The sequence below is a fragment of the Cinclus cinclus genome, chromosome 5 (assembly GCF_963662255.1).
Source record: "Cinclus cinclus chromosome 5, bCinCin1.1, whole genome shotgun sequence".
NCBI classification, from domain to species: domain Eukaryota; kingdom Metazoa; phylum Chordata; class Aves; order Passeriformes; family Cinclidae; genus Cinclus; species Cinclus cinclus.
In genome coordinates, this window is record NC_085050.1 from 63,335,985 (window position 1) to 63,350,925 (window position 14,941).

The window sequence follows — 14,941 nt, forward strand, 5'->3', positions numbered from 1 at the left end:
AAAAAAACCCTGGTTCTTCCTCTGGAATCCAGTGGAAAAAGGCTGCTTTTGGCGTTCTAAACCTCAGTTTTTATCTAGGTAGGAAAGGCTTGGCTCATCCTCCTGGCTGGAGCATCTCCCAATGGGATGATGTAATCTTATCAGTTATACAGTAGGACTCAATGGCCCATTAACAGAAGATATTTCCCACAGCGATAAGGATGATCACCCTCCTCAGATGGTAATAGAATATGTATCTTGTATTGTAAACCAGGACAACTTCTTATTTAGTTTATTCCTTTTGTGACTCATTGAGCTGAAGTAGGCTGGCACACATCAGTAATTAAAGAATGCCTTTATCCATCTGCCTAGCGACTTCTATGCTTGGTTATCTTTGTACCTCCATGGCACTTCAGCTGGGAACAGCCAAACAGAAGGACTTCCCAGTCAGGTTCCAAATCCTAATGTTTTGCCAATTTTGTTTCACAGAGTTCTGATGCCTCTGAAGCGGTAATCCTGGAGCACTGCTGGGTAGTGGAATTCAGGAGTAAAGCAGATGTTTCAATAGGTCTCAGTAAGTAAGACATATCTCAATGTGTTCAGTGTGACTCTTATTTCTGCCAACAAAAAATGGAAATAAAAAATCCAACCACCCAGGCATTGGAACTTTATTAGAAATTTAACTAAAATATATCCTGCTGACTGTTCAATGCATACATTTAAATACTGGTGGTCTTTGAATTCATGCCTACAAAGAAAATCCTAAAATCAAATAAGTCATGTCATCATATTCCTCTGATAATAAATGGAAGTTTGTTTTGTCAGGTATTTTGTACAATATGGGATTTATGTTGATGCATAGTCAATGCATCTTATTCTTCAACAGCTAATCATTGCTAAACTCCCTATTAAATTACAGGTTTCCTGTTTTTTCTCACCCCCTATCAATTCTTCATGCATAAAATTGTTAAAAACAGGAAAAAAAAAGCGCTATCTCGTATAAATCAGAATCCTTGTTTTAGGGGCAAGATTTTATTTGGAGATTATTTTTATTTTCTCTGCAGCAGCCACTTAAATAGCCACTCTGTTAGAATTTTTTTTTTTTTTACATGGGCTTTTCCTGATACCACTGCAGAATTTTGAAGTCCTTAGAAGTCCTTGCCATTTTCTGTTAGCTGTGATAGTCTAAGAGCAGAGGTAAAAAGTTAAGCTGCATTTGTGGGCTCGATGGATACATTTGCCTTCAGTCCTCACCTGCTGAAGTGATTACTAATGGTTGTGTCACATTTGAGAAGGCAGTGACTTAAATTATATTCATTGTGGATTTTATCCTTATCTGGGTACTATTCTGGGGAATAGCTGAAGTATTTAATCTTGTGTAGGGAACAAAATTCTATGTTTTTTTGCCTGGTATTGAGGCACTGCATCAAAAAGTATTTCTTTCTGGGTTTGGAAGCATTGCTTTCCCTGACTATAAGAGCTGAATGTTTTCCATTGACTCTCAAATTGAGACTTTCTAATTGTGCCCTCAATGAGTCCAATTCATTCATAGAATTTCCAACTTTATGAGTATAAATACAGTCATGTCAGTTCCCTTCTGGTACTTCTTTTACAGTGCTTGAACACAATGCTGCTGAACTGAACCCAGAATATAGCTGTAATTGCTGACAGGACTCAGCTAGCTTTGAAGCCTGCAAACAGGACAGTTTCTGTGGTAGTGACACTGGTTGGTTTTAAGCTCAAAAGCTGGACATAGACAACAATGAATACTGAGTGAGCACTTCAGGCTGCCTGTGGCGAAAAAAGAGCCTGTGCATATGTGTGGAGGAATAAATAAACTTGTATAATTAGGAACTAGATGAGAGACAGACTTTGCAAAACCAAGTTTTGAAGGCTCATGTTCTTTCTGTAGGAACCAGGGGTAAGGGTGGTGTTCTGTGCATCCTCTTCAAACATATTAAAGGGAAAAGCACAAACAGTGTAGAAAGCTCCAGGTAAACAGAGGCAGCAAATGATGATGAGTATCTGGGGCATGACCAAACAGAAGACAAAGGAAGAGACAGACAGGTAGAGGACAAATGTATTTGAGACTTGGCAATTTTCCCATGCTGGAGAGCAGGGATGACAACCTGGCTGATGATTTGTTGGATAGGAAAAGAAAGCCAGACTATTATGAGGTATTAGAACAAAACTGAAGACAAATGAAGATGATATACAGCGTACTGAATGAGGATAAAATACTAAAAGAAGTGAGATAAGAATCCATGGACTGTAGGATAGAATAAAATTCAGAAGACAAAATGGGGGAGAAAAGCAAAACTCAGGCACTAGGAAGAGTCCTTTTATCAGTAGGGGCTTTGACCACGAAAAGCCTGTTGTGTTGTCGCAAGATTAGATCCATTGGCTATTGGGAACCAAAAAAGGCTGTAGAATGGGTATCTAGGACTTCAAAGGATTCAGATGAAAGCAAGATAGGAGGACATACCTGCTCACAATATCAAATTTCTTGTGGAGCTGGTGAAGGAGAGTTGTGCCACAGCACAACAGAAACTCCAAGAAAGGAGGCTGTGAGACTTAACTTGTGGTGGTAAAAGGACATTTTCTTCATCTTGCAAGCTTCAGTTTGGAACTGTCAAGGGGGATTGGAGACAGCCTTTGTCCAATTCTCTTCATGTGTCTCTGACTGGTGGATTGAGTTCTAGGAGTTGTAAGAGTGAGAAATGGAGACTGATTTGATGAAGAGAACATAATGAATGGCAGTGGAGTAAGCATGGAGGGAAAAATAAGAACATGTTAATGCAACATCTAGTGATTCTGTGGAGCTGCTGATCACCTCAGGGCACTGTGGGCCCTGAAATGATGAGGGCTGTATGGAAGTCAGAGCAGATAGTCCTCTCAGGGCTTCAAGTGGAGTGCTCCTGAAGCAGCCTAACTCAGGTTTCCTAGTGGACCATGGAAGGAAAGAGAAGGATTTGTAAGGTGAACTTCGACTCTCTGTCAAAGGCTGATGGCTCCTTCTACTGGGAGCTGGTCACCATTAGCAGGTCAGAGTGGTCTTTGTGTCTCTGTTGCATTGCCCTGAAATAGGACAATAAGAACTCTGTGACTCGATGTCCAAAGTGCTCCCAGGAGCAGTCTGAAGTTGACCACTGTGTTGTACAGAGCCTCTGCAGGTGCATGTACATCTCTGCCTCTGTTTTTCCACGTGATGATGTACAATGCAAATTTGGGAATGTCCCCAAGAGACACAGGCACAGTGAAATGAAACCAGATGTGAGAGACAGCATACTAGCACTGCCTTCTCTTGATCTGTATATCTCTTCTGTCTTTCAGGAAGAGAGATTCCTTGAGGACTGTGTTGCATTACTGTGTGTGGTCTCTTAGTGAGAGTTAGGGAGGTAAGAACTGAAATATCCAGGGAAAGCTGGTGAGAAAGGTGGGAGGGACAAAAGGAAGAAAACAGAACTTTTCATACAAGGTCAGTAATCTAAATCATATTGCAGTAAATCAGGAAAAAAATTTAAAAGAGACCTGTATGTAGGAATACCCTTGAGATGGCAAGCATTCCCCTTTGCCATTTGTAGTATGAAAGCCACTTAAACTTGAACACTTTTTCTTTAAATAGTGGTGACTTGGAAAGATAGGTCTGGATTGCTCCCTGTTTTAGAGATGGAATAAGTGAGACACATGCAAAGGTTTCTCTTGCAGATCTAGGCAGAGGAAAACCTCTGAATCCTGCCTTTTTTAAGGCAGACTGATGGTCCGGCCAGAGATGTGAACTGCTTCCATTCAGCATGAGCAGTCCACTGCTTTGCAAAAGCTGCCCTTGGAACTTTCAGCAAATGCTGCAGTTTATTTGTTCAGGGTTCTTGAGATATTATTGTGGTATTCAAATAATTGTGTGGTTTGCATTGCTTCCAGTATAGGTGTGGTATTGAATGAAAGGGTAGAAGCAGTGTGGCATGTGTGGAAGCTGACAGGTATTAAAAGAAACAGAGCATTGTACTGCAATAGTCAGCCTGGAGCATCATGCTATATTAATTTCAAATACTCACACTCTTGGCGAGGTTCTGTAGGGACTTAAATGTAGCTTATAATAGCAACTTATGTAAGTTTATTCCAGCACTGCAAAATTTAAAAAAAATCACTGAAGATAAAAATTTTAATTAAATACTTTATCTTTGATTGAAAATATAACTTCCAAAGAAAGATTAGCATAGCATCATGAGTAACCATGGGATGATTTCATCACTACTAATTTGAACATGAAATGCATCAGCATATAGAATTCAGACAGCTTTGTGAATTAAAAACCTCTGATGTCCGTATTAGAAATATCCTGCGGATATAATTTACGTATCAAAGCTTCCATTCTGCTTTTGTTACAGCATATGGTGGTTAGCTGTGGTGGTGCTTTATATTTTAGTGTCAGTGACTCACTGATATTCTTAACCATTTTCCTCTGCTGAGCTATTAGCTGAGCTGAGGATCACTTTTTTTGCCATAGGAGGGAATACAGTGATCTAAAAGTCTGTCATTGTGGATATTGACCATGGGCTTTGTACATTTTAATAATTTGCATTATGCCAGTAATATCTTCTTTGTCCTGTTCAAAATGATGTTATGCTTAAACTCTAATGAAGGAAAAAAAAGCAAGCCAAAGAGTATCAGCCTTTGTGTCACCTGTACCTGTTGAGTAAAATAAACCAATAAAATCTTCTGTGAAAAATAGGTTAATAGCAAGTGAATAAGATGTAAAACGAAAGTGGAAATGTATTTGTTTTATTTTATTATGTTTTGAAAGCCTTTCTAAAAAACTCCAGTCTTTTGAAAGATAAGAATCAGTCCAATAGCTGCCTAAAACATTTTGATGAATTAACAGAAACCTAAGTTTCTGTGTAAAAAAAAAAAAAAAATTGTGATTAAAATTACAATAAAATGCTTTTTAAATTTTTTGAGCAATGTCAGACATTTTTGGCAAGAAATTTGTTTTCATTTTTAAAACAACTGAAGTATTTAACTATTTCGAGGGAAAAGAGTCAATTGCTACTGTTAAATTGAAATACTTGGGAAAAATAAATTTTATTATGAAACAATGTCAAGAAGGAAAAGGTGTCTGAGAATTAAGAAACTAACATTAAAATACATTTCTAATTTCAGGCAGTTGGGTTAGACTAGAGAGTCTTTCTAGTGCCACTGGGAATGTGTTAGTGTTTTGTGCTGTTCCCTTTTTTGACAGCAGCCCTTCAGAGCAGGGGCATTGAGTTATTTGAGTGGCACAAGTCCTGTGGGACCAAAACTTTCTATGCTGGCTTCTGTGGGAGAAATTGAGACATTGAGACTGTGCCTCAGCAAAGAGCTCTTGGTGTACAGACCAGAAAATGTTCCGTGTGCAGATCTGTTTATTTTCCATTATCTGCTTCCTCAAGTCTTGTCTTCCATTGTGTCTCTGATACTGAAATAAGGGAGGAGCAGCAAGGGATCAAGATACAATAATACATAATTTTCCTTTCAATTTTGAACTACTAAGTTCAAAGTTTGTTCTGCAAAGAAAACCAGTGTACTTAATTTTCTGAAGGTTTTCCCCTGGGTTTATGAACTTGAAACCCTGGTGGGGAAGTCTAGCTTGAAGAAGACGATAATTTTTCTGCTGTTGAAGATTCACAAGTAGATAGAAAATTTCCTTAATATAGTATGTTGTTAAATCTTATGCCATCCTGTTCAAAAGCGGTATCACAACAGTAAAACTAGGACTGCAAATTAGATAAGACACTGTTTTTTGAGGTCAGCAGTTAATGTTCACAAGAGGTAAGGGTTTTTTTCCAAAACTACTCATGGTAGCTCCTGTCAGCAGTAGCAGTATAGCACAGGGTGCTTGTGTTCTACAGTAACTTCTTAGCAGCAAAGTATGAAGTGCTTTTGTCCACCTATGAAATACTACTGCATTTAGGTTTATTATTTATGTTTTTATGAATTAATATATATATTATTTATTTGAATGTCAATAATCTCATAAAATGTGGAGTAACAGTTGTTTATATAATTATGTATATAACTCTTCTGATATATCTGCCATTTGTTAGAGGCATTCATTACATTTTTGGGTCCATTAGTTTCATTTTGGGAAAGACTCGTCAATATTTTTCCTCCTACTAATATTTGGAATTAAATGTCTGAGCTTGTTAGGGATCCTGTATGCAGCCGATTTAAAATAATAGTCATCAACTATTTGACGGAGAAGAGCAAAGAGATTAATATTTATTACATAAAGAAACCTTTGTGCTCTATTATTGCAACAGACTTTTTTTACCAGTGTTTATTTTTCATGTTGTGCTTCCTCTGGCAAGATGACTTTTGGTACATACACCTTTCAGTACCTAAAGGGGAATCTGCAGGAGAGCTGGAGAGGGAGTTTTTACAAAGCTATGGAGTGACAGGATGAGGGGGGATGGGTTTAAACTAAAAATGGATGGGTTTAGATTAGGTGTTAGGAAGAAATTCTTCCCTGTGAGGATGGTGAGGGACAGGCACAGGTTGCCTGGAGAAGCCGTGGCTGTCCCATCTCTGGGACTGTTCAAGGCCAGGTTGGATGGGGCTTTCAGCAATCTGATCTAGCAGAAGGTGTTCCTGCCCAGGGGGATTGGACTAGATGATCTTTAAGGTCCCTTCCAATACAAACCATGCTGTGATTCTGTGCATTGAAACAGAATGGAAAATAGGTAGCTTACCTACTGTTGGATGTTTAGAATGAAACTTTTTACAATTGCAGTGATGAGTGTTTTTCAGGCATTTTCATATGCTTTTCAGAATTTAACTTAGCTGTCAGAGTACTCCAAGGATCTAAATATAGCAGACTGTAGTGTTTTGAAGTGATGGTTTCGAATGAATTTCCACATCTCAAAACTGGCACCTGTTAGATCAGAATACAGTGAATTATGCCCACTCCTACTGCATTTCACTCTCCATTTCTGGTTCCATGCATATTAATGATGATTCAGTATGCCTTTTCATCTTGGCAGTCTGATTTTTACAGCTAAGAGGTAAATATAAATAGCATGATTTCAATTGAAAAACATCGATTTCCTCCCAAAGCAGATGTTTTTTATCTAGCTACTGGTAGGATATTTCAAGGCAAGATTGCTGTTCCTATTTCCATTTAAAGATAAAGGAAGAAAAGAAAAGAACACCTTGGTATATTTGTATTTTGGCTGTTAAGTGTTGACTTTTCTCCAACAGCTTTTCTTTCACTGAGGTATTTTGGATAACCAGACTACTTTTATTAAAATTTTCTGTGCTTTTAAAGGTTGAATGGTATAAGCAGATGTTAATTGTGTGGTCTGTTTTGTGTGTGTGTGTGTTTTGGTGGCTTTTTTGGGGCAGGGACGGGGTGTTTGGGTTTTTGTTTGCTTTTTTGTTTGTTTGTTTTTTATTAAAAGTGACTGCTAGCTAATTTTGATCTTGATGCTGGTCGATTGCATGCTTTTTCTTTTCTTTCCTTTTAATTTTCCACTAGCAGCTCCAAAATACTATGAAATATAACAGAATTCTGACCCACTGATGTCAGTGACAGAAGGGAGTAGAGCACTCTGCTGGTGCAGACCTTACCAGTGCAACAGAAAAGTTATCAGCTCTTCTAAATACTGATCGTTCTGAAGGTTGCTGCCCACATGCAGTACCAGATCACTGCAGAGCTTATGGCTGAATCTCCTCTGTCTCATCAGTCTTTGACAAGCAGCAGAGCTCAGCTTGGTCAGGTTTGGTTGCTCAAGAACAGATCTTGTGTGAAAACAGGATCTAGTGAACTTCTGCAGCTCCCTAAGACTTTGGATATTCTTCTCTGAAGAACTGAATACTTTTTTTTTGTTTTCTTTTTGTTTTTTTTTCTTCATGAATGAACCATGGCTAAAGGCAAGCATTTGTATCCTTATTAAGTTTTTATATGAAAGTATGTTTCCATATGGGTATCTGAAGTAGGTGTTTCCACTTCATTTCTCTTTCCAGTCTTTCCTCATGAAATGTATGGTCCAGCTGGTACACGAAATGTTATCCAGCTTTTTTACCAGCAGCTGCAAAGTTAGTTCTCCTTAGATCCAGCCCAGACAAAAAACTTGTCCCACCTCCACAGGGATTTGTGTGCAGTTTTTAGAGCCTTCCAGACTTGAGGTTTCATCTTTTATCCCCTCCATAACCATAAAAGCTGAGGTAGTTGTAACTGGCAGATGCTCAGTTTATGAAGTGCAAACAGGTTTAAAATAACATGTGTGCAAGTGCCCAAGGTTAGATACTCAAGGTAGTAAAAAGAATTTAAGTTCACGTTGTGTAGAAAAGAACTTTCCTATGTTGTTTAGATTTTCAAACTAAGTATGAAAACCTTTCAGTGTTCTGTTTCATCCAGTAATACAATATATGGCTGATTTGGCTCAGAATGGTTTTGATGCCCAACGAAATACTTCAGTCCTTGCTAATACAATAGTAGAGGTGTTTTATAGAGTTGTATGTTTCTAAATTAGTTGGTAACTTGCTTTAAAGAAACATCGATTTTCTTTCTTTCCCAGTTTGTTGTTCTTGGTGTGTGTTGCACTAAATGTCACACTGAATTTGTGACTCTCTGAAGCTACCTATACCACAGAATTTTAAATGCCTAAGAGGTGTTTTTTTATCCTCCCTGTTCTCATCTTAATCTAATGACCAACCCTTGCTACTTACCTGGATTCCTTGGGAGCTTCATCTTCCTACTCCCTCCACCCCCCACCCCCCCCAGCTTCTTCTTTTGTTCTCAGAAAATTTAATCATTAAACAATTAGACTCCAGGCAGAACAGCAAATGACACACGGATAGTAATGAGGTCAGAAGCTCCCACATACAACCTGTTGAGTCTTCACAGAGGAGTTACGTCATGCTAAATTATCTGCATGTGTTCCTGCTCTGTGTTCTGGCAAGGATGAATGAGAGGCTGGGCATAATGGAGGTCTTTAATAGAAGAGATGATGGACACATTCATTCTGGTGAATCCCACTCTCTGACAGAGCCATGTCTGCTCCACTGGCTAAATCAAATTATTTGTCAAATTAGCAGCTCTGAGAACTGCCTGCTAGGCTGCAGAATCTGTGCCGAAAAAGGATTTCCCATTTTGGTTTGATTCTGCCATGTAATTTAGCCACCTGCTAACTGATTTTGGAGCTACTCAGTGGATATGTTTAGTACTGTACCGAGTCTGAAGGAGCTGGGCTTTGACACCAGAGGTGGATGGGGCTGCATAGTTCTGTGACCATGAACATAAGTGTGTATGTGGTGGTTTTGATTGTTTGTGACAGCAATATTTCCATCATCCCCCTTTCCAATCACAGTCCCTAAGAGCTGCTTTCATGCTTTCTGAGTGCAGAGTTTCGGAGTGGAGAGCCGGATCTTTACCTTGCAGCCTCATCGAAGCCAGACCGTGAACCTTGGGCCGTGGCACTGGGAGAGGCCAACTCGGAAGGTTTGCGGAATAAAATTCCGCAGCTCCGGAGGCTGATGATGGAAATGAAAGAGGAGAGATCATCAGATGAAGCACAGCAGTTTCTCCCTTCATCCCAGCTAGACAGTCTAGGAGAGCCCCAGTTTACAAGTAAGTGCATGTACTCATTTTGTGGAGTGGTACAATCAAAGTGAATCAGTCTCTGTGGCGGTTCAGGTAGTGTCACAAGCAGGGTACAAAATGCTGCTCAAATTCTTGCTTGTCAAAGTAAAGTTTAGAGGAAATAAACTGATGAAAATTGTCTTTAAACTTTTTTCCCTTATATATTTTGGTTTAAGCACATAACCTTCATGGTAACAAATGTGTGATTTCTGTGTTTGAGTTTTTCTCTATAACCTATTTTATTCATAAGACTTAAAATATTTTTTTTCTTTTATGTGCTGTATGAACATATGGACTGCTGTTGGAAATATAGTCTGACAACTTTGATAAATGTATGAAGCTTTAGCGATACTTAAACTAGTATCACAGATTTGTTCTATGTGATCTAAAAGCACTCTGGGGATGTGAATGCAAGTAGCCATATGTTGAGTTGTATTTGGTGCACTGGAGTCAGAGGACTTAATTGGTTCTGTCTCCAGCATATTTGTGAAGGTGTTTTAGGCCAATATGCTAGTGGCAGAGTTCAACTCAGAAATTTGTTAAATCTCCACTAAAAAAAAAAAATACAAAAACCAAGAAGCTCTTTTCTTTTGATCTTTCTAAGCTCTCCACCTGTAATTTTTCTCACACAGATGTGAATGAATAGCTACATTAATGAGAATGGTGTGAATCAAGATTGAGCAGCATCAAGTTTTTATGGAGGAAACACTGCTATTAGTTTGGAGTGATTTTTTTTGTTGTTTGTGGCTTTTTAAAATTAATTTTTTAAACAAAAATCTTGTTCCAGTTCATATACTAATACGGTCCTTCCCATCTGACCAATTTCTTCAATACGGACCAATAATTAATAATGTTTACTGGAGAGGAAAGAGAAATGTCAAGAAGAGAGAGTTTAATGTCTACAAGTTCATTGAAACTGTAGTTGTGGTCCAATTTCTTTGTGCATCAGGTGAACAACTCAGTGTTATTCACCTATCCCGCCTTGCCTCCTCTGTTTCTTGTTGTATTTCTCTGGTTCACTCTTATTTTAGAACAAGAAAATACTGCCCTATGCAGTAAAATATGTAATAGAACATAATTCCACAATGGATTAATTTGTTCCTGTTCCTGCTGCATGAGAAGAGGAATTACTGTACTCATTTTCCAACAAAAAGAAGTTGAGTTTGTTACTTTACAATTTGTTTGCAGATTGATAAGGAGTTTATATTTTATTAACCCATTTTACTTACTTTCACAAAAAATGAGGTTTGTTTTTAATGTGATGGCATACTTACCTAAAAATTACTTTTGAAACTTTGTATTTTTCCAATACAAAGCCATAGTCAGCCATTGTGACTAAAAATCTTACAAGTACCTACCTATGAAAGCCTGGGTTTTTTTCCTTGTTTCCTTTCATAGCATCAGAAAGTTGCTATTAAGAAGGAAGTCTTCTTCAAAAGTAGCCTTTCTTCAGTCAAGTATTTCATCCAAGTTTGTTTTGACCATGAGTTTCTAATAAAAACTTATTTCAGTGATAATGGAAGTAGTTACAGGCATGTGAAAGTTTTACTATGCATTAAAAAGTAAGACATGGAAATGAAATTATTTCTAACTTTTTTTTTTCTTGATCTTTTAAGGTATTCAGAGAATTGAAAATGAGCCGAAGCTGGAGTTCAGTCTTGGTAAGATATAGTTTTGAATTTTTAGAACCATAATGGCTTGTCTGTATATGAGGAGTTTATATATATATATAATGCAATACAGTGCAACATGTGACCTGTGTAAAAAAAGTGAAGGTCTAGGTGGGAGAAGTTCCTCTGCATGTCTTTTGAAATGCTGATTTTAGCTTCTTAATTGTTTGGAATGGCTAAATGCTTATTGGATTCTCTAATACTGAGCTCCTCTACCAGGCTTTGCAAATGTGGTTTGTGAAATACTGCTAATTTGAAAAAGGCATTTAATTTGAATTTTTTGAAACACTATTCACATAAAAGTACTGCTACTTTTGAACAAACTTTAATTTAAATGTGATATTATTTGGTAGTGAAGAGGTGATGTAAATGTTTACCTGACTCTGACATTTTATACTTAGTGTAAGTAATTGATATAGGAGAACTATATGCTGCTGTAGTATGTAACAGAATTGTTTTGGAAGGTGTTCAGTCAATTCAAGCTCCTCCCTCCATTTAGAGGCTACAGAATGATTCAGATTGCTTAGTAAGTCAAGCAATCTGATTGAATAATGGTATATTTGTGTTATAAGGTCAAGGAGCACAATGTGTCAGCCCAAACTGTGCAAAGCAAGCTTGGCTACTTTTCACTGTTCTTTCAGTGCAAAAACTTTGAAGCCTTTGAAACAGTAAGTGAAATAATTATTTGCTGGAGAAACACTAAACACAATAATTCCATGTGGGAAATAAGAATGGTAGCTAGGTTTAGTTGATTAGTGGATGGACTGTCTTCAGGGTCTTGGCCAACAAGAATGAGCCTGTGATTATTCCCTGCTCCAGTGTATGGCAAAATAACAGTTACAAATAGTGTAGCTTTTGAAATATTTGATCCTATGTGCTCAATGCATTCCGTACCAAAACTTCTCAAATTTGTTAAGATTTTTACATCCATATGACCTGTGAATATTTATCTGATGTTGTGTAGATGGATGCTGTGAAACTTTTACTCAGTGTTATTCAGTATCTGTTAAATTTACTCTGGATAAAAACTTTTATAACATCTGTTGCAAAAAAGTGTAAGAGGTAGAGGGAAATATAGATAACTAAGCAGAGTATTATATAAATCTCAATTAGACTCCACTATTTTGAGACTTTAAATAGTCTACAAACAAACATCCTTCAGAACCCCCAAACACAGTAAACAGGATGGTATCAGTGATGTGGCTGCAGATTCTGATTTTGCCCCTTGCATTTTGGAAGTCTCTCTCCTGGCTTTGTTCTTGAACTGGGTTACACTTGGCTTGTGTGCTGTATGTCTTCTAAAAATTAGGTAGTTACGGCATTACAAAAAATTTTGTTGAGCAGGTCATGGGATTTTTTTCCGTATGGAATATTTCTGCAGAAGTTTTTAAATGCTGGTGTGGAAAAAAGGCCTCATTCTCTGTTGGGAGGAATCACCATGGTATAATAATCGTTAAGAACGGATTTAACTTTTCTGTGAATTTGTATTTACATTTTATAGGTGCCATGACTGTAGTATTTGGGAAAAGCCAGTAATTGCAGCATTCCAGCAATAACAAACTCCCACAATGACTCTGGTGTAGTGTAGGAGAGGGAGAAAGGTGCTACAGGCACTGACTGCAAATTAGATCAGCAGTGCTTCAGGAGAAGTTGCTCTCAGTGATAAATGTGCCCCAGCAGGCAGAAGTGTAAAAACAAAGTGAAGCCATTTTCAGACTTGTTTGGGCTCGTGCTGGATGGATCTCTGTTCACTCAGTGTCAGTATTTGTGTTTTGCATTGGGCTGTTTCTAGTAGGCATTTATGTTCTGTGGTTTGTTCTGCAGCATTATTGATTGAGTCGCTGCAGCCTTGTGAGGAATCTTATACCCTGACTCCTGCTGCTGCTCAGATAACAAATAGGAGTAGCAGCATAAACCTCTTGGTTTTGGCTGATAGTCCTGCCCAGAGTCGTGAAGTCAGGGATGTTTGGCAACTCAGGCAATTGTATGAAGGTGATTTTTGGTGTCTTGATCATTAAATAGCACTAAATATTTAAGCATGACACATTTGCGTTAGGGGAATCCACCTTTAATGATTTAACAGTCAATGAAATTATTAGCAATTATCCTTCTTACTGGAATATCAATGTTCCCATGCCACCACTTCCTAGCTCCAGCAACCCCAGTCACAAGCACTGTGCTCTTTGTACAGACGTACAGCAGACAGCTCCTGCTGATGAATGGCACAGCCATAATTTAGCTGGGAAGGATGCACGTGCTGTGCAGCCCAACCAGTTGAAGTTCCCCTTGCAAGGGCAGCCAGTGGAGATGCCCTTGGGCTGTTCACCTGGTTAGTGGCAGGGCTGGAAGGGACTCTGCAGCCTGGCCTGTGCATCTGGGGAGCACCACTGCTGCTGGCAGGCTGAGGACACTGCTTCACTGAAACCATCCTTTGAGGGATTTTGTCTAATTAAAGACTTGGCATGCACTTTTAACTAATCAAGGACTTCCAAGATCCCTCTCTGAGATGAGCCAAAGCATGGGAAGCAGGGATGAGAGAGGAATTTGCTGCAAGCAAGTGCCACATCTATGATGTGTGCCTGGCTTGGGTAACCAAATCTTAACGCTCTGTAGAGACATTTCAGCTTGATTAGGCTGGTGTTTGGCATTCAGAATTTGGAAGGCAAATCTAAGAGTTAATGATGTGTAAGGCTGGTTTCCAGCCCTGAAAGAACAGCTTATGCCCATAATTTTTTCATATTTGTTGTATAATCAATATAATTTTATTAGTTAAGTAGCATACTTACATATATACGTGCAAATAGACATTTGCTTGTATCAGCTGATGTGCAAATGTGTTTAAATATATTTAAAAATGGTAGCATCTCATAACTGTAGTTTAAGTCTCTTGTCACTTATTGTTCAATAAATAACATTCAGAAAAGGAACTTCAGTAACTGAAACAAAATACAGCTTTTAAATAGTATTTGGTTGCTGCTTAATACATGAGTTTTATTTGAGGACCTTATATCTGAATACTGCTGTTCAGTGTTTGAAGTTCTGATAATTAAATTTTAAAACGACAATATTCAAGTTCTTCCTAAGGTTTTGTATTTTGTTCTGGTAGTTACCTTGCAACATCCTATGTCCATAATGCTCTGGAAAGTATTATCTTCATAAAATGTCTAAGTATTGCCTTCTCTTTTTTTTTTATTTTAAAGGTCAGTAAAGTGCTATTTTTTTATCTTTTTTTTTTTTTCCCCCCCTGAGGTTAAAGCAAAGAATAAAACTCACCTGAATTAAAGCTTTCTGATGCAATCCACTCAGCATTACAAGACAGGACTGTGCCTGTCTTGTAACAAAACTTTGGAGTCAGAGCATCCTTTAGACAAAGATTTTGGAGTTTTATATTCTTGGGGACGCTTTGGAAATACAGCCGATTTCTGAACCTTGTAGCTGCTGCGAAGTTTAACTTTGCAAGCTCTCTTTTTGAGTGCCTGGGCTCTGCATGCAGTTCCATGCAACATTAGGAGGTAGGATATGATAGCCTGTGCAGGGCGCTGAGTGGAGAGGAGCAGAGCAAAGGGAATGAAACCAGATACTGGGCCTGAATAACAAACCAGTGAAACTGATAAAAATCTTTCCCATGACTTTGAAGTGTGCAGGGTTAGATCTCACATAGATGTTTATTTTG

The 14,941-nt window shown here is 38.2% G+C and overlaps 1 protein-coding gene across 1 annotated transcript in view; it reads left to right on the plus strand.

Moving 5' to 3' along the window:
• The window catches only part of INPP4B (inositol polyphosphate-4-phosphatase type II B), a 252,322-nt gene that overhangs the window by 59,985 nt on the left and 177,396 nt on the right, over positions 1-14,941 (plus strand). Inside the window, 3 exon segments of the mRNA XM_062493100.1 lie at positions 469-553; positions 9,362-9,586; positions 11,215-11,259. Of these exon segments, the coding sequence (XP_062349084.1) occupies positions 469-553; positions 9,362-9,586; positions 11,215-11,259 (355 nt within the window).